This window comes from Loxodonta africana, chromosome 12 (genome assembly GCF_030014295.1).
Source record: "Loxodonta africana isolate mLoxAfr1 chromosome 12, mLoxAfr1.hap2, whole genome shotgun sequence".
Taxonomy (NCBI): domain Eukaryota; kingdom Metazoa; phylum Chordata; class Mammalia; order Proboscidea; family Elephantidae; genus Loxodonta; species Loxodonta africana.
Window position 1 is genome coordinate 77,376,903 of NC_087353.1, and position 18,755 is coordinate 77,395,657.

Genomic DNA, 18,755 nt, shown 5'->3' on the forward strand with positions numbered 1-18,755 from the left:
CCAATAAGAAGAAAATTCCAGAAATCTGGGATTCTGTATCTGTTGAAAATATCCTTTGAAAAGAAGAGTGAAAGAAAGACATTTTCAGTTAAATGAAAGCTTAATGTTTCAGAGCAACATGACAAGAAATGCTAAGGAAAGGTCTTCACAGATAAATAATACCAAGGAAACACATATCTATTAAAAACCAAAAAAAACAAAACCAGTTGCTGTTGAGTCAATTCTGACTCATAGCGATCCTATCTGAGAAAGAATAAATGACAGTGGAAATGGTAAACATATGAGTAAATATAAAATAACACATTTTCCTTTTCTTAATTTCTTTAAAAAACTATTGATTAAGCAAAATTAATGACAGTGTTATCATGGGATTTAAAATATAAGTTGAGTTAATATTTGACAAAAATAGAACAAAGAAAAGGGGGTAAATAAAATTATTCCATAGAAATTTGTACATATTTTGTAAAGTTTTTTGATATTAATTCACTGTAGATTGTGATAAAATAAGAATACATTTTATAATGTCTAGATTGAGCACTAAAAATTAGGGGGAAAAAAAATGAAATACAGGTTAAAAGCCAAACCAGGAGGTGAGATGGAATACTAAAAATTACTTAATTCAAAAGAGGTCAGGAAGTGGGAAAAAAAAATGTCAGGATGGGACCTAAAGAAATGGCAGCTAAAAACAGCAACAGCTAACAACAACCACAAAAATTTTTTAAAGTTACAGAGAATCAGTAAATAGAGGGTTTGAACCACACTATACATCCCATGGAAACCCTGGTGTCATAGTGGTTAAGAGCTATGGCTGCTAACCAAAGGTCGTCAGTTCAAATCTACCAGGCACTTCTTGGAAACTCTATGAGGCAGTTCTACTCTGTCTTATAGGGTCACTATGAGTCAGAACCAACTTGAGGGCAGTGAATTTGGTTTTTTTGGTATACATCCCATTGACCTGTTGATGTGTGCGTGTACACTACACCCAACCACTACAAAAACACATATTCTTTTTTAAGTGCGTAGCACTTTCACAAGACCATAAGAGTGGGCCATAAAGCAAGCCTCAGTAAATAAAAAGGATCTAAATCATAAGAGTGTATTTGTGGACCATGATGTAATTAAATTAGAAACTAAAACAAGATATATAAAAAATTCCAATTGCTAGAAATCTAGCAAGGCAATTCTAAGTAATCAAGATCGTATAATGGAACTTCAAAAAAAATTTCAAGCTGTATAATAATGAAAGCAAAACACAACAAAAATTATGAATTGCAGTTAATCTGAGAAAAAATTTTAGCATATATGCGTATGTTAGAAAAGAACAAAGGTTAGAAAGAAATATCCTAAGCTCCACGCTAAGAAGGAAGAAAACAAAGGCAAAGTAAAACCACTGAAAGAAGGAGAAAGAAAATAATAAAAAATAAGAGTGGAAATGAATGACATAGAGAAGAGAAAAATAATAGAGTAAATTAACGAAGTTTGAAAAAATGGTTCTTTAAAAAATCCGTAAATTTAATAAACTAGCTAGTGAGAATAACAACTACAAAAAGATAGAAAACATAAATTACTATTAACAGGACTGAAAGGGGGACATATAATTACTAATTTTATGTAAGTTGAAAAATAGAATAAGGGGATATTATAAAGAACTTTAGGTAATCTCTGGGTGGTGCAAACATTTAATGTGCTCAGCTGCTAACCAAAAGATTAGAATTTCAAGTTCATCTAGAGGTGCCTCAGAAAAAATGCCTGGCAATTTACTTCTGAAAAATCACCCTTTGAAAATTCACCCTAAGGAGCACAGTACAACTCTGACACACATGGGGTCATCATAAGTTGTAGTCACCTAGGTGGCAATGGGCCGTTTTTTTATTCCCCTTGAGTTTTTTTTTTGAGTGAAGGACTTTATAGCATTATTTTCAACTTTTGTTGTTAGCTGCCATCGAATCACTTTCCAACCCATAGCGACCCCACATACAATAGAAAAAACACTGCCCAGTCCTGTGTTACCCTCACAGTCGTTGTTGTGCTTGAGCCCATTGTTGCAGTCTCAGTGTCAGTTCGTCTTGTTTAGAGCCTTCCTCTTTTTCACTGACCCTCTACTTTACCAAGCATCATGTCCTTCTCCATGGACTGGCCCCTCCTGATAACCAAAAGCTGACAGGATCTTAAGATCAACATCCCTCAAGAATGTAGAAGTAGATATGTTTAATACAATAATAGTAAATTGAACCCAATAATAATATATAAAAGGATAACACAGAATGGTCTACCTCAGGAAGGCAAAAAAAGTTTAAAATTTGAAAATCAATGATATTTACCGTATTTGGAAAATAGATGATTTGGTTATCTTAATAGATGCAGAACAAGCATTTTACACAGTTTTAATACTAGTCATGATAAAAAACAAAACCCTCAAACTTCTGGTTTCAACTCGGAGATGTAGAAAGTTGAAAAGTGCAGTACTATGACCTGTACAACAAGAAAAAGCAGCTAAACAAACAGCAAATTAATACCATCAAAGAACCTAGGCCACAGTGCAAAGGACAGTCTCAGAATCTAGAGACAGATACAGAGATACAGAGAGTATCTCCCCAACAGGGAGAAAGAGGATCCGAGCATTTAAGTGGGACAGACACTGCTGAAAGCCATATGAACTGATAAGAGGATTAACCTAGAGGTAGCTAGTTTTTTTTTTAGCTAGTTACTGAAGACCAATTTTAGTCTAGCAAGATGGTGTGAAACTCTTGGGACCTGCCAACGTAGAAGGGTTTGAAACCTCTTACAGGCTTTTCCCTCAAGAAACCTGCCTGGTCCCCACAGGAAAGATTAGGGAGAATCCTGAAAAAATTCCCTCATGGTGCTTGCCAGGGTAAAGAAACAGTGGGTAGTGCTGAAACCCTGTCCAAAGCAATCTCCGCTATCCTCTCTAGAGAATAAGAATCTTAATCTGCAGGGAGAACAGCAGCAACAACAACAAAAATATTGCCTTACCATCTATCTCAACTCACCTGGGGCAAAGGAGAATGAAGAACTCTAAAGACACAAGGTAAATATGAGCCCAAGAGAAAGAAAGGGCCACATAAACCAGAGACTGCATCAGCCTGAGACTGGAAGAGCTAGATGGTGCCCAGCTACCACCAATTACTCGCTGACAGGGAACACAACAGAGAATCCCCGATTGAGCAGAATGGTGGGATGCAGACTTCAAATTCTCATAAAGATCAGACTTAATGGTCTGAATGAGACTAGAGGGACCCCAGAAGTCATGGTCCCTGGACCACCTGTTAGCCGAAGACTGAAACCATTCCTGAAGCCAACTCTTCAGACAAGGATTGGACTGGACTGTAAGACAGAAAATGATACTGGTGAAGAGTGAGCTTCTTGGCTCAAGTAGACACATGAGACTGTGTGGGCAGTTCCAGTCTGGAGGTGAGATGAAAAGGCAGAAGGGGACAGGAGCTGGCTGAATGGACACGGAATACAAGGTGGATAGAAGGAGTGTGCTGTCACATTAGGGGAAGAGCAGCTAGGAGTACATAGCAAGGTGTGTGAAGTTTTTGTATGAGTGACTGACTTGATTTGTAAACTTTCACTTAAAGCACAAATAAAAAAAATTTAAAAACATTGCCTTAGGGCTCTGATGGAAACCCATTGCAGCTGGGGAAAGGAACCTGGGGAGGGAGAGCTCTACTCTGAGAGAGGGCCAGGAATATGTGCTAGGCCTAGGTGGAGAAGAGGCAGGAGCACTTGTGAAGGCCATACCTCTGAGACCTAGCTTCACAATGTCAGCCTAAGCCTGAAGCTTAGTATATCAGAGAATGCCCCTTCCTCTGCCTACCAACAAACACCACACTAAAATAACAGTGGAATGTATCTGGGAGAGCTGCAACAGACAGATTCTCTCTGGGGGATAAGTACAAAGTGAAGACCTAAACCCAAGAGGGGAGCAGAACTGGCAAACTAGTCAAACCCTAAACACTAGGTACCACAAGAAGTATTTGAAGCCTGTGGTGGTGTACTAAGGGTTACCCTGATAACAACAAACTTAAAATCTAGACTTACTCTTGACTATATTAACACAAACTCCCACACTAAAGGACTGGCGTAAGGAAAGGCATGTTTATCTCTAAGCATAAAAAAAAGTTTACTTCCATATCTGCTACGTTATACCACATGTCTGGCTTTCAACAAAAAATGATGAGACTTGCAAAAAGATAAGTAAAACCACAATCTTGAAAGACAAAAGAGTCATCAAAACCATATTTAAATATGGCAGACAGGGAATTTAAAATAACAATGGGTAATATGGAACCCTGGTGGCAACAGTAGTTAAGAGCTTGGCTGCTAGCCAAAAGGTCAGCAGTTTGAATCCATCAGCCACTCCTTGGAAACTTTATGGAGGTGGTTCTACCCTGTTGCTATGAGTCAGAATCAACTTGATGGCAATGGTTTTGGCTTTGGTTTATGGCTATTATGTTAAACTTTCTAATGGAGAAGGCTATTATGTTAAACTTTCTAATGGAGAAGGTAGACAACATGCAAAATCAGATGGGTTATTCCAGCAGAGAGATGGAAACTATAAGAATCGAAAGGAAATATTAGAAATAAAAAACACAGTTAACAGAGATAAAGGATGCTTTTTTTATTTTTATTTTTATTGTGCTTTAAGTGAAAGTTTACAAATCAAGTCGGACTCTCATACAAAAAATTATAAACACCTTGCTATATAATCCTAATTACTCTCCCTCTAATGAGATTTTTTTTTTTTTTTTTTAATGAGACAAGACACCCCTTCCCTCCACTCTCTCTCTTTGTGTCCATTTGGCCAGCATCTGACCCCCTCTACCCTCTCATCTCCTCTTTAGACAGGAAATGCCAACATAGTCTTATGAGTCTACTTGATCCAAGAAGCTCATTCTTCACCAGTATCATTGTCTATCCCATAGTCCAGTCCAATCCCTGTCTGAAGAGTTGGCTTTGGGAATGGTTCCTGTTTTGGGCTAACAGAAGGTCTGGGGACTATGACCTCTGGGGTCATTCTAGTCTCAGTCAGACCATTAAGTCTTGTCTTTTTATGAGAATTTGCGGTCTGCATCCCACTGCTCTCCTGCTCCCTCAGGGTTTTTTTGTTGTGTTCCCTGTCAGGACAGTCATCGGTTGTAGCCGGGCACCATTTAGTTCTTCCGTCTCAGGCTAATATAATCTCTGGTTTATGTGGCCCGTTCTGCCCCTTGGGCTCATAATTACCTTGTAACTTTGGTGTTTTTCATTCTGAAGGATGCTTTTGATGGGCTCATCAGTAGAGTCAAAATGGCTAAGGAATAAATTAGTGAACAGGAAACTATGTCAAAAAAGAAAACAAAAAACAATATCCAAGAGCTTTGGGACAGTATCATGTGGCTGAATTTTTCTACTTCTGGGAGGATGATGTGGACTTACTTTTCCCTATTTCTCCCACAATTTAAAACCCTGTTGTTGTGTTAGTTGCTGACCCATAGTGACCCTGTGTACAACAGAATGAAACACTGCCTAGTCCTGCGTCATTCTTATAATTATTGTTGTCCTTGAGCCCATTGTTGGAGCCACTGTGTCAGTACATCTTGTTGAGGGTCTTCCTCTTTTTCACGGACCCTCTACTAAGCATCATGTTCTTCTCCAGGGGTTGGCTCCTCCTGATAACATGCCCAAGTACTTAAGACGAAATCATGCCATTCTCGCTTCTAAGGAGCATTCTGGCTGTACTTCTTCCAAGACAGATTTGTTCGTTCTTCTGGCAGTCCATGATGTAGTCAATATTTTTATTGATAACCTCATTGAAGAGGGTGGTGGAAAAAGGAGCTGACCTAAGTGACTTCAAAAAACTCTGTTTTGAATGAATACAGTAAGGCTAAACAGAAAATAAATATACACAAATACTGTACTTTAGTTGGTAAACTTGTTTCTCAGGGGGTATGGTTTCAGATTCAAGTTTTTCACTGTCAGTGAAGGAAGTTACAAATAAAGGGAAGACTAGAATGAACATTATGGTACTGAATTAGAGTTGGAGATATCGGTATGAATGCATATTTATTTGTAGAGATTGATAGATGCAGAAATATAGATGTGTGTGTACTTAAAAAACAAAAAACTATTGTTGTCAAATCCGTTCTGACTCATGGTGACTCCATATGTTACAGAGTAGAACTACCCTTTGGAGTTTCCAAGGCTGTAATCTTTAAAGAAGCAGACTACCACATCTTTCTCCCACAGAGCAGCTGGTGGGTTCCAACTGCGGATCTTTCAGTTAGCGGTTGAACGCTTAACCGCTGTGCCACCAGGGCTCTTGTCAGTCAGTATACATGTAAAATACATGTATTTCTTAGCTCTGTCTGTTGGGAGGGCCTGCAAGTAATGACAGCTTAGTTATCAACCAGCACATCCAGTGCCTGTTTGTGGTTTCTCAGTATTATTCTCCAAATAAAAGGAATGGAAGCTTAGAGATGTGGCTAATTTTAGGGCTGGGGTAGCAAAAATACAAAACAATCCTGGAGCATCTTGTAGTGCCAGAAAGTAAGGATGTGCTTAAAACAAACAAACAAAAAAAACGGAGCAGGATGGGTGGCTTGGGCCTGCCAAAAAAAACACAGCGGCCAACCTAAAAGAGCTACCAGTGGCCAAACTGAAAGAAATTGAGCATCAGAATAGTAGTAATTGATTATAATCCAAAGAATAAAATAAATTTCAATGAGTCCATTCTGATATAAATAAATGATTGAATGAATAAATGGATGGGAAAGCATAAATATTCCTTGTGGAAGAATTCCAAATCGTATTTGTAGATACTCTCCCCTCCAGGAAGTGGACCATAATCCTCTACCCTTGAATGTGGGCTGGATTTAATGACTTGTTTCCAAAGAAAAGAGCATGGAAAGGAAAAAATAGTAACTTTACAGTGGAGAAACCTGCCAGACATCACTTTGACCAAGCGATCAAGGTTGACATCACCAGGGATGTCATATTGACATCAAATACACCCTGATAGCGTATGATGAAGGGTGCACTTCACCTTTGGTATCCTTCCCCAAAACTCATAACCCTAGTCTGATGGTAATAAAACATCAAGTGTGCCCAAATTTTAGAACATTCTATTAAATACCTGACCAGTACCCTTAAAAAATCCAAAGGTCGTGATAAATGAGGAAAGAATGTGAAATTCTCACTAATCAGAGGGGACTATGGAGACATGATAAATGCAATATAGTATCCCGGAACAGAAAAAGGACATTGGGGAAAAAATAGTGAAATCTAGATATAGTCTGTATAATTATGAATTGTATTTCCTGGTGTTGACAAAGGTACCGTGGTTTTGTAAGATGTTAATATTAGAGAAGCTGGCTGCAGGGTATTCCATAGTGTTTCTCCTTTTTTTCATTATTGCCTCTGTAAGGAGCCTTTTTAGACATCCCCCCCCCCCCCAAATGCTCTCATCCATGTAATTTTAAATCAGACATACTATATATCTGTTTATGTACGGTGGTCCCCTTGGAATGATACAATGCCTCCATTGAGAATGCATTGTATACAGGAATTCTCTGTACTATCTTTGCAATTTTTCTGTAAAACTAAATTTTTTACAAAATAGAAAGTATATTTAAAAATTCTAACCAAAGCAGCAATAAAAGTGAATTTTCTCAATCTGATAAAGCACGTCTGTGAAAAAGTTATAGCATACTGGCTAAATATTAAACACTTCCACCTAATATGAGGAACAAAGCAAGGTTATTTGTTCTCATCTTTTCAACATATTACTGGAAGACCTAGCCTGTCCCAGAAAAAGAAACAAAAGGGCATAACATTTGGAAAGAAAGAAGTAAAATTATTTTTGCAGATAACACAGTGGTATGTGCAAATAATCTGAAAAATCTACAAAAGAACTACTATAACGAATGTGTTAATTTAGTAAAATGCTAAGATACAAAGTCAGTGTGCAAACAAATTATAAATCTACATCAAAAACTCCAAAATAGCTCCAAGAGAAAATAAAAAAAAGACCTAAATTTGAAGACTGAAAATTGTTAAAATGTAAACTCTCCCTGAATTAATCTGTAGAGTCATTGCTTTTATAATCAAAATCCCAGCAGGCTTTTTCTGCAGAAATTGACAGGCTTTGAAATTTGTATAGAAATGCAAAGGTTCTGGAATAGACAGAACGATCTTGAAAAGGAAGAACAATGTTAGAGGACATATCCTACCTGATTTCAAGTCTTACTATAGTAATTAAGGCATTGTCATATCGGTGTAAAGGACAAACAGACCAGTGGAAGGAATGGGGTGTTGGAAATAGGCATGCACATAGAGAGTTACTTGATTTTCCTTGAAGGTACCAATATAATGCATTGGAGAAAGAAAAGTTTTCACAACAAATGGTGGTGGAACAACTTAGTATCCATATGGGAAGAATGAATCTTGATCACCTCACACCCTACAGAAAAACTAATTTAAAATGATCATAAATTTGAATGTAAGAGTTAAAATCATAAAGATTCTAGAGCAAAATTTATGAGAATATCTTCATGATCTTGGGATAGGCAGTGATTTATTAGGACACAAAAGGCATTTATTATAAAAGAAAAACATTGATAAATTGACCTTTATTAAAATTAAGTACTTCTGCTCATATGAAAAAAAAAAAAGAAAGACACCGTTAAATAAGTAAAATGGCAAAATTCGGAGGGGGAGAAAATATGCACGATATGTACATCTGACACAGGATTCACATTAATAACATTTATCTTAGTTATCTAGTGCTGCCGTAACAGAAATACCACAAATGAATAGCTTGAACAAACAGAAGTTTATTCTCTCACAGTCTAGGAAGCTATAAATCCAAATTCACGGCACCAGCTCCAGGGGAAGGCTTTCTCTCTCTGTCATTTCTGGGGGAAGGTCCTTGTTATCAGTCTTCCCCTGGTCTAGGAGCTTCTCAGCACAGGGATGCTAGGTCCAAAGGATGCGCTCCGTTCCTGTTGCTTCTTTCTTGGTGGTATGAGATCCCTTTCGTCTCTGCTTGCTTCTGTCTTTTATATGGCAAAAGAGATTGACTCAAAATAGAACCCAATCCTGTAGATTGTGTCCTGCCTTATTAACATCACTGCCTCTAATCCTGCCTCATTAACATCATAGACGTTAGGATTTACAACACATAGGATAAATACATTAGATCACAAAATGGAGGACAACCACGCAATACTGGGAATCATGGCCTAGCCAAGCTGACACATGTTTTGGGGGGACACAATTCAATCCATAGCAATATATGAAGGACTTGTTTAAATTAGGAGCCCTGGTGGCACAGTGGTTAAAGCGCTCTGCTGCGAACCAAAATGTCAGAGGTTCAAAACCACAGCGGCTCCATGGGAGAAAGATGTGGTAGTCTGCTTCCGTAAAGATTATAGCCTTGGAATTCTGTGGGATGGTTCTACTCTGTTCTATAGGGTCACTATGATCCGGAATCTACTCGATGGCAATGAGTGGGTTGTATAAATTAATAGAAAAACTCGTTTCTTGATTTTTGGCAATACAAACTTCTATTACAGTTTTAAAGGGGTTATTCTTAATTTCTATACTCAACTCATAAACCAGTAAGAAACTGTTTGCATACTGGCACAGGCTGAGGGACCACATTTTGAGTAGCACTGCTTTCGTGGCCATCAGCTCACATAACTCTCTGTTTATCATTTCTTTTATGAGCTTTATTTCTTATTTCAAAGTCCAGGATGCAGAAGCAAAATCTTTGCCTACCCAATAATTCCGTTCTCATTCATTTCAGTTGATTTAAATTGTAGAAAACAGCTCTATAATTTCATGTAATATTTTATTTCTGGGAAGCTAGGAATTAGGTTCATTTTAGAAAGTATTCATTACTTATTTGTGTAGTAAAACGTTGATAGCTTCTCTGTAAATATTAGACTATGAGAATGGTCTCGTTACAAAATGGGCTTTGTTTGTCTTTGATGTAGTTTTATTTCCTTTTTTTTTCAACTCAACTATTTCTTGGTCTGTTGTCCTTAACAACCTTTGTTTTCTCATTTAGGGTACATCCGTGAAGGGTTCCTCCTTCTGCAACATGCTGTGGATAAGGCCATCATGTTGTATCATAAGAACCGCGCTACAGAAGAGCTGTTCGATGCTGTCAGCATTTTTGTTCAGAGATTTCCATATCCGAAATATCGTCGTGATTTTTTCTTTACTTTTTCTGGTTTTTTCATTCCTTTGATAATCTTGTTTATGTTTTCCATGAATCATTTTACCCTCATTCAATCCATTGTGTGGGAGAAGGAAAACAGATTGAAGGTAACTGCATTTTTCTTGTGGTAGATAGAGCTTCTGTTGAAAATTTGGGGTCTGTGGGGCAGATTTATATAGGGAGCTGGATTAGTCCTCCACATTCAGCACTCATAGATGGTTATGTTTCAGTAGTAGCCAAGTAATAAGCACTTAGATCTTTTGGCAGTTTTCTAAAATTTAGTGTTTTTATCGAAATTGTTGGTTTGGTTTTTAGTCTTTTTTCTAGATGACTACTTCTCAAGAATATTACAGATTGAACTTAAATGCCAAGTGCCCTAAAACCTCTTTCCCTTACTTATTTGTAGTTAGTAATATACTTTATTTTTTAATATACTTTATTTTTTAGAGCAGTTTTAGATTTACAGAAAAATTACATAGAAAGGACACTAAGTTCCCATATATTCCCTCTCCCCTTTGTACACAGTTTCTCCTAATACTGGTATCACACATTAATGTAGTACTTTTGTTACAACCGGTAGACTAATAGTGAGACATTATTATTAACTAAAGTCTGTAGTTTAGGGTTTACTCTTTGTGTTGTACAGTTCTATGGGTTTTGACAAATACATACTGTCATGTGTCCACCATTACATAATCATGCAGAATAGTTCCATTGCACTTAAAAGGCCTGTGCTTCACCTATTGACCCTTCACTTCCCATTGAACCCCTGGCAGCTACTGGTCTTTTTATTGTCTCTATAGTTTTGCCTTTTCTAGAATGTCCTGTAGTTGGAATCATACTGTATGTAGTTTTTTCAGATTGGCTTCTTTCACTTAGCTATATGCATTTAAGTTTCCTCCATGTCTTTTCATAGATTAATAGTTCATGTATCTTTATCGCTGAATAATACTCCATTGTATGGATGTACCACAGCTTGTTTGTCTATTCATATATTGAAGGACATCTTGGTTGCTTCCAGTTTTGGCCTTTGTGAATAAAGCTGCTGTAAACAATCCTGTGCAGGTTTTTGTGCTGGACATACATTTTCAATTCATTTGGCTAAATACTTAAGAGCAGGGTTGCTGGATCATATGGTAAGGCTATGTTTAGCGGTGGAAGAAACTGACAGACTGTCTTCCAAAGTAGTTATATTATTCGCATTCCTACCAGCAATGAACGAGAGTTCCTGATGTTTCATATCCTCGCCAGCATTTAGTGTTGTCAGTGTTCTGAATTTTAACCATTCTCTTAGGTTTATGGGTGTGCCTGGGTAAATGCTTTCCACTTGGCTACTAACGCGAAGGTTGGCGGTTCAAGTACACTCTGCAGTGCCGTGGAAGAAGGGCCTGGCAATCTACTTCCATAAAATTATAGACATTGAAAACCCTATGGAGCGCAGTTCTGCATTGAAACACACGGGGTCACGATGAGTCAGAATAAACTTGATGGCAATAGGTTTAGATTTACTTGGTTTAATAGATTTATAGTGTTACCTCATTGTTTTGATTTGCAAATAACATATGATGTTGAGCATGTTTTAATATACTGATTTGCCATCTGTATATCTTCTTTGGTGAGGTTTCTAGTCAGATATTTGGCCCATTTTTACATTGAGTTGTTTGTTTTTTTATGGTTGTGTTTTAAGAGTTCTTTGTGCATTGTGACTATAAGTCCTTTATCAGATATGTGTTTTGGAAATATTGTCTCCCAGTCTGTGACTTGTCTTCATTCTCTTACTAGTATGTTTTGCAGAGCAGAAGTTTTTAATTAAAATGAAGTCTAACTTATCAGTGTTTTCATTCTTGAATCTTATTTTTGGTGTTGTATCTAAAAACTCATGGCCAAACTTATAATACAGATTTTTCTATGTTATTTCTATAAGTTATATAGTTTTATGCTTAACATTTAGGTCTATGATCCATTTTGAGTTAATTTTTGTGAAAGGTGTACAACCTGTTTCTAGATTCTTTTGACATGTGGATGTCCAGTTGTTTCAGTACCATTAACAGAAGACTATCCTTTTTCAACTGAATTACCTTTGCTACTTTCTCAAAGATCAGTTAACTGTATTTGTGTGGATCGATTTCTGGGCTCTCTACTCTGTTCAATTTATCTATTTGTCATGGACTGAATTATGTCCCCCTAAAAATACGTGTATCAACTTGGTTAGGCCATGATTCCCAGTATTGTGTGGGTTGTCCTGCATTTTGTGATTGTAAGGATTAGGGTGGGATTGTAACACCACCCTTACTCAGGTCACCTCCCTGATCCAAGGTAAAGGGAGTTTCCCTGGGATGTGGCCTGAACCACCTTTTATCTCTGAAGCGATAAAAGGAAAGAGAAGCAAGCAGAGAATTGAGGACCTCATACCACCAAGAAAGCAGCACCAGGAACAGAGCGTATCCTTTGGACATGGGGTCCTTTTTGCCTGCAAAGCTCCTCAACCAGGGGAAGATTGAGGACAAGGACCTTCCTCCAGAACCAAAAAAGAGAGAAAGCCTTCCCCTGGAGCCAGTGCCCTGTATTTGGACTTGTGTACTAGACTGAGGAAATAAATGTCTTTGTGTTAAAGCCATTCTACCTGTGGTATTTCTGTTATGGAAGCACTAGGTGACTAAGACACTACTCATCTATTCTTTTACCGGTACCATACTATTTTGATTACTGTAGTTTTACAGTGTCTCGAAGTCGAGTAATATCAGTTCTCCAACTTTGTTCTTCTTAAAAGAACTTTGTTCTTCTTTAGTATTAACTATTCTAGGTCTTTGGCCTTTTCATATAAACTTTAGGGTCAGTTTGTCAGTGTTCACTAAATAACTTGCTGGGTTTTTGATGGAGATTTCATTAAATCTAAGATCAAGTTGAGAAGAATTGACATATTGATAGTATTAAGTCTTCCTATTATGAACTTGAAATATCTAGTTATTTCTATCTTCTTTGATTTTTTTCATCAGAAAGTTTTACAGTTTTCCTCATACAGATTTTGTATATATTTTGTTAAATTTATACCTCTAAGCATTTCATTTTTTAATGCTAATGTAAATGATGCTGTGATTTTAATTTCAAATTCCAATTGTTCATTACTGGTATATAGGAAAGCAGTTAACATTTACATATTAATTTTGTATCTGGAAACATTGTTATAATCACTTACTAGTTCTGGAATTTTTTCATCGATTCTTTGGGATTCTCTATATAGACAGTCGTGTCATTCACGAACAAAAACTGTTTTATTTCTTCCTTCCCAATAGGTATACCTTTAGTTTCCTTTTTTTTTGTTTTATTGCATTAGCTATGACTTTCAGCACAATGCTGAATAGGAGCAAGTTTGGTGAATATATAATTAATATACAAAAAAAAGTTTGTTTCCTATATGCAAAGGGGTCCTGATGGCATGTCCTTGTCTTGTTCCCTACCTTAGGGAGAAAGCAACTAGTTTATCATCATTGAGTATGATGGTAGCTCTAGTGTTTTTGAAGATGCTGTTTATTAAGTTGAGGGTGTTCCCCTTATTTCTAGTTTGCTGAGAGTTTTTATCATGGATTTTGTCAGATATTTTTTCTGCATCTATGGTATGATCATATGACTTTTCTTCTTTCTCATGTTGATGTGATGAATTACATTAATTGATTTGTGAATGTTGGACCAGCTTTGCATACGTGAGATAAATCACACTTGGTTGTGTTATATAATTCATTTAAGACATTGTTGGATTTAATATGCTAATATTTTGTTGAGGAGTTTTGCATTTATGTTCATGAGAGATATTGATCTGTAATTTTCCTTTCTAGTAATGTCTTTGTCTGGTTTTGGTATTAGTGAGGTGCTGGCCTTGTAGAATGAGTTGGGAAGTATTCCCTGCCCCTATATTTACTGGAAGAGTTTGAGAAGAATTCATTTTAGTTCTTCTTTAAATGTTTGGTGGAACTGAACAGTGAAACCATGTAGGCCTGGTGCTTTCTGTTGTGGGAGGTTGTTAATTGTTGCTTCAGTTTCCATGATAAATATAGGCCTATTAATTATCTATTTCTCCTTGTGTGCATTTTGGTAGATTGTGTCTTTCAAGGAATTGGTCTGTTTCATCTAAGTTATCAAATTTATCAGCATAGAACTGTTCATAATATTCCTTTTTTATTCTTTTGATATTCATGGATTCAGTCGTGAATGCCCCACTTTCATTTCTGATATTATTTATTTGTGTCTTCTCTCTTTTCTTCTTGTTAGCCTGGCTAGAAGTTTATCAATTTTATAGATCTTTTCAAAGAACTAGCTTTTGGTTTTGTTGATTTTCTCTGTTAATTCCCTGTTTTCAGTTTCATTGATTTCTGTCTGATTTTTATTGTTTCTTTTCCTTTTCTTACTTTGGATTTAATTTTCTCTTCTTTTTTGTGTTTCTTAAGGTAGAAGCTTAGATTATCGATTCTATAATTTTTGTCTTTTCTAATATATGCATTCAATGCTGTAAATTTCCCTCTAAACACAGCTTTTGTTGCATTCAAATTTTCCTAAGTTGTATTTTCACTTTCATTTAGTTAAAAATATTTTTTTAAACTTCTTTGACCCATGTGTTATTTAGAAGTGTGTTATATAATATCCAAGTATTTTAGTATTTTTTTAGTTGTCTTTCTTTTATTGATTTCTAGTTTAATTCCATTGTGATCTGTGAACAAACTTTATATTATTTCTATTCTTTTAATTTGTTAAAGTGTATTTTATGGCCAAGTATTGTGCCTATCTTGGTGAGTGTTCCACGTAAGCTTGAGAAGAATCTGTAGTCTGCTGTTGTCAGAAGAATTGTTCTGTGAATATCAATTATTCTCCCTTCCCTTTTTCACTTCTTAATCTTTTTCTGCTTTTTTGCTGAATGTATAATTTTTTAACCAGTTATTTCTGCTCTGAACTATTTGCAATACCCAATAGTCTTTTATAGCTAAAAAAAAAAAAAAAATTTTTTTTTATAAGATGTAGATGAAGTCTTTTCTCCTGCCTTCTAAATGTTTTTATAAATTTGTGGCACACGCCCATTTCTTCTGTTCCAAACAGTCATACAGGTCCCCAGCTGATGGCAACATGCATTAAAAGTGGGAAAGCCACTTCCCAAAAAAACCTGAGAGGCAGAAAATGTAGGTGAGAGAACGTATATCCCATTATTCATGAAATGGTCATTAATCAAGTTACTTGACTATCTTAGTTATCTAGTGCTGCCATATCAGAAATACCACGAGAGGGTGGCTTTAATAAACAGAAATTTATTTTCTCACAGTTTAGAAAGCTAGCAGTCTCCTAAATTTTGGCCCTCTGAAAGTCATGTCCTTCCGACGCGCAAAACACACGCAATTTTCCATATCATCCTGGGAGTCTTAAATCAACTCCAAGTCCAAAATATCATCCTCTGTACCGTCTAAATCAAGTATGCATGAGACATTGAGTGTGTTTCATCCTGGGACAAAATCCCTTTCCATTAGTGAACATGTGAAATCTAGAATACAGTTATCTGCTTTCAAAGTACAATTGTGGGACAGACAGGATAGACATTTCCATTACAAATGGGAGAAATCATAGGTATTAAGCAAGTCTTGAAAACAGTTCTCTCTATACTCCAGGCACATCTAGGCAGTGGCCCCACCCTCTAGACTCTGGGCATTGACCATGCTGTTTGGATTCTGGGTGGAGGCCTCTGGCCCTGGGCGGAGGCCCCATGTTCCAGGCCCACTGGGGTAACACCCCTGCTCCCTTTGCTTTGGGTGACCCTGTTCTCCTGGTCTACTCAAGTGGTGACCCCAGCTCATCATCCCTAGGCAGCCCTATTCTCTTAGCCCTTGGGCATGACATCTGCCCCCTCAAACATGGGTGTGGGCCCATTCTCCTGGCCCTTGGGCATGCAGCCCTGAACCCTCACTATGGGTGTGAGCCCCATTCTCCTGGCCCTCCTGAACAGCTGTCCCACCTTCTGGAATCAAGGTGGTACCCTTGGCTCCACTCTTTGAAACCTAGGTGGTCATGGCTCCACACTTTGAAACTGAGGCAGCCCTTCTTCCTGTGTTCCTTCCAACAGTTGTGCTGATCTCCAAACTGCTCCCAGGATGGTCCTTTTCTTTTCTTGGAGGACAACAGATGTTCTCAACCAAGTAGCACAATTGGCCTGTCTCCCCTGACTACAGAATTCTAAGAGGCAGACAGCTTTCCTTCATTTCATCCTCTCTGTCCCCTAGCCTAAGCTGATGGGTTTTCTACTGTGGCAATTGATAAGATACATCAGTCACAGGCTTAATCTCTGTATCAAGAGATTGTGTAGCCACATCTTTGATGAAAGTTCTAGGACACGTGTTCTTAGTTTGTACAACAGTTTTCTAAACCTTTTTGTTCTGGTTTTATTTTGCACAGTTCATTTTTAAGTCCATCTCTTTCTTCCTGCATTCTATTGTAAGAGACAAGGAGAAACCACACTGCCTCTTTAAGATCTTGCTTAGAAATCTCCTCAGCCAAATATCCAAGTTTATTATTTACAAATTCTATCTTCCACCAAACATTGGAACATAATTCAGACAAGGTTTTTGTGACTGCATAAAATGAATCACCTTTCCAGCAGTCTCCAATCACATGTTCATCGTTTCCTTTTAAAGCTTCACCAAAAGCACATTTAACATCCACATTTCTGGCAACATCACGTTCATGTTGATATATGTATTCTCTAAGATGATATAGGGTTGCTATGAGTCAGAATGGACTCGATGGCAATGGGTTTGGTTTTTTTTTTTTAACGTGATATAAACTCTTTATAGCTCTCTTCACTTCTTTCTGAACCCTCACTATGATTGCCTTTGACATCCATAATTCTGCCAACGGTCTCTTCAAGGCAATCTAGGCTTTTACTATTAACCAAAAAAACCCAAACCCATTGCTGTCAAGTCAATTCCAGTTCATAGTGACCCTGTAGGACAGAGTAGAACTGCCCCATAGGGTTTCTAAGGAGTGGCTGGTGGGTTTGAACTGCTGACCTTTTGCTTATCAGCCAGCCTCTTAACCATGGCACGAAGGCTTTTACTATTTACTATTAGACATCTTAAAATCTTCCAGCCTCTACCTGTGACCCAATTCCAGAACTACCTCCACATCCTAGGTATTTGTTAGAGCAGCACCCCACCCCAGGTACCAAATTCTCAGTTATCTAGTGCTGCTGTATCAGAAATACCACAAGTGTCCCCTTGTGGTATTTATTAATAAACAGAAATTTATGTATTTATTAATAAACAAATTTATTTTCTCGCATTTCAGGAGGCCAGAAATCCAAATTCAGGGCTTCAGCTCCAGGGGAGGGCTTTCTCTCTCTGTCAGCTCTTGGGGAAGATCCTTGTCTCATTTCAGGTTCTATTCCTCGGTTCCTTGGTGGTCTTCATGGGACATGGCATCTGTCTTCCCTATCTGTTCTTGCTTCTGTGTCCAATCTGCTTTTTTATATCTCAAAAGTGACTGGCTTAAGATAAACCCTACACTGTTATGGACTCATTGACATAACAAAGAAACCCTATTCCCAAATGAGATTATATCCACAGTTTAGGATTTACAACATGTATTTTGGGGGGTAACAATTTAATTCATAACATTGACATTCTGAGCCTTGATTTTCTCTTCTATAAAATGAAAATGATAATATTTGTTATTTAAACCATTTTAGTTGTTATGGAAATCAAATTAGATAACTACTGTGAATACATTTTGAAACCCTAAGGTATCATATGCCTATATTGCTTTACATGATATTTGTATTCTCTCTCACAGGAATATCAGCTCATGATAGGACTCAGTAATGGGATGCTCTGGGCTGCCTATTTCATCACATTCATCTTTTTGTATTTAATTGTTATCCTTTTTATGTGCATGACTTTCTTCGCCAAGGCAAGTGTCTATTTGACTGCAGCATGCTGCAGCTAAATTTTGGCAGGAAAACAGAAACATGCTGTGGGCTGAATGGGGCTCGCATTGCCAAGAGAATGAAAACATGGCTTTGGTTGACTCCACTGAGGAAACTCAGAAGCTGCTTATTCTCAGCAAACAAAACTTTAAGTTTAGATGGGTGGAGTTCTGTAAGAAATGAATTGTTTATTTAATTCTCCATTTCACGGGGAAGTGTCTTCAGTCTATCAAAATATATTTTAGGATGTTTCACTTTTCCTCTTTTGTTTTGTTGTGACATTGCTTAGAGTATGACTAAACTGCCTTCCTGGTTGCTTTGCTAGATTGAACCTGTTCCAATTCTCCAACACAGTGACCCATCTCTCATCTTCATCTTTTTGTTGTGTTTTGCCATTGCCTCAATATTCTTCACCTTTATGGTTAGCACCTTCTTCAATAAAGGTGAGTCTAATCTTCCTCCTGTGAAAGATTCTCAGTGACTAAAAAAGTATTGTCTAAAAAAGGATTATATTTGGGAGGTCCTTCTAAACTTTATTTGCCACCTCATATACAGCTTTGTTTACATTCTGAC

The 18,755-nt window shown here is 37.3% G+C and overlaps 1 protein-coding gene across 1 annotated transcript in view; it reads left to right on the forward strand.

The window, feature by feature from the left end:
• Window positions 1–18,755, forward strand: part of LOC104846752 (phospholipid-transporting ATPase ABCA3-like) — a 160,954-nt gene that overhangs the window by 20,642 nt on the left and 121,557 nt on the right. The window contains exons 5-7 of the mRNA XM_010598550.3: window positions 10,076–10,335; window positions 18,050–18,166; window positions 18,508–18,625. Coding sequence (XP_010596852.1) covers window positions 10,076–10,335; window positions 18,050–18,166; window positions 18,508–18,625 — 495 coding nt within the window. The remainder of the gene's footprint in view (window positions 1–10,075; window positions 10,336–18,049; window positions 18,167–18,507; window positions 18,626–18,755) is intronic.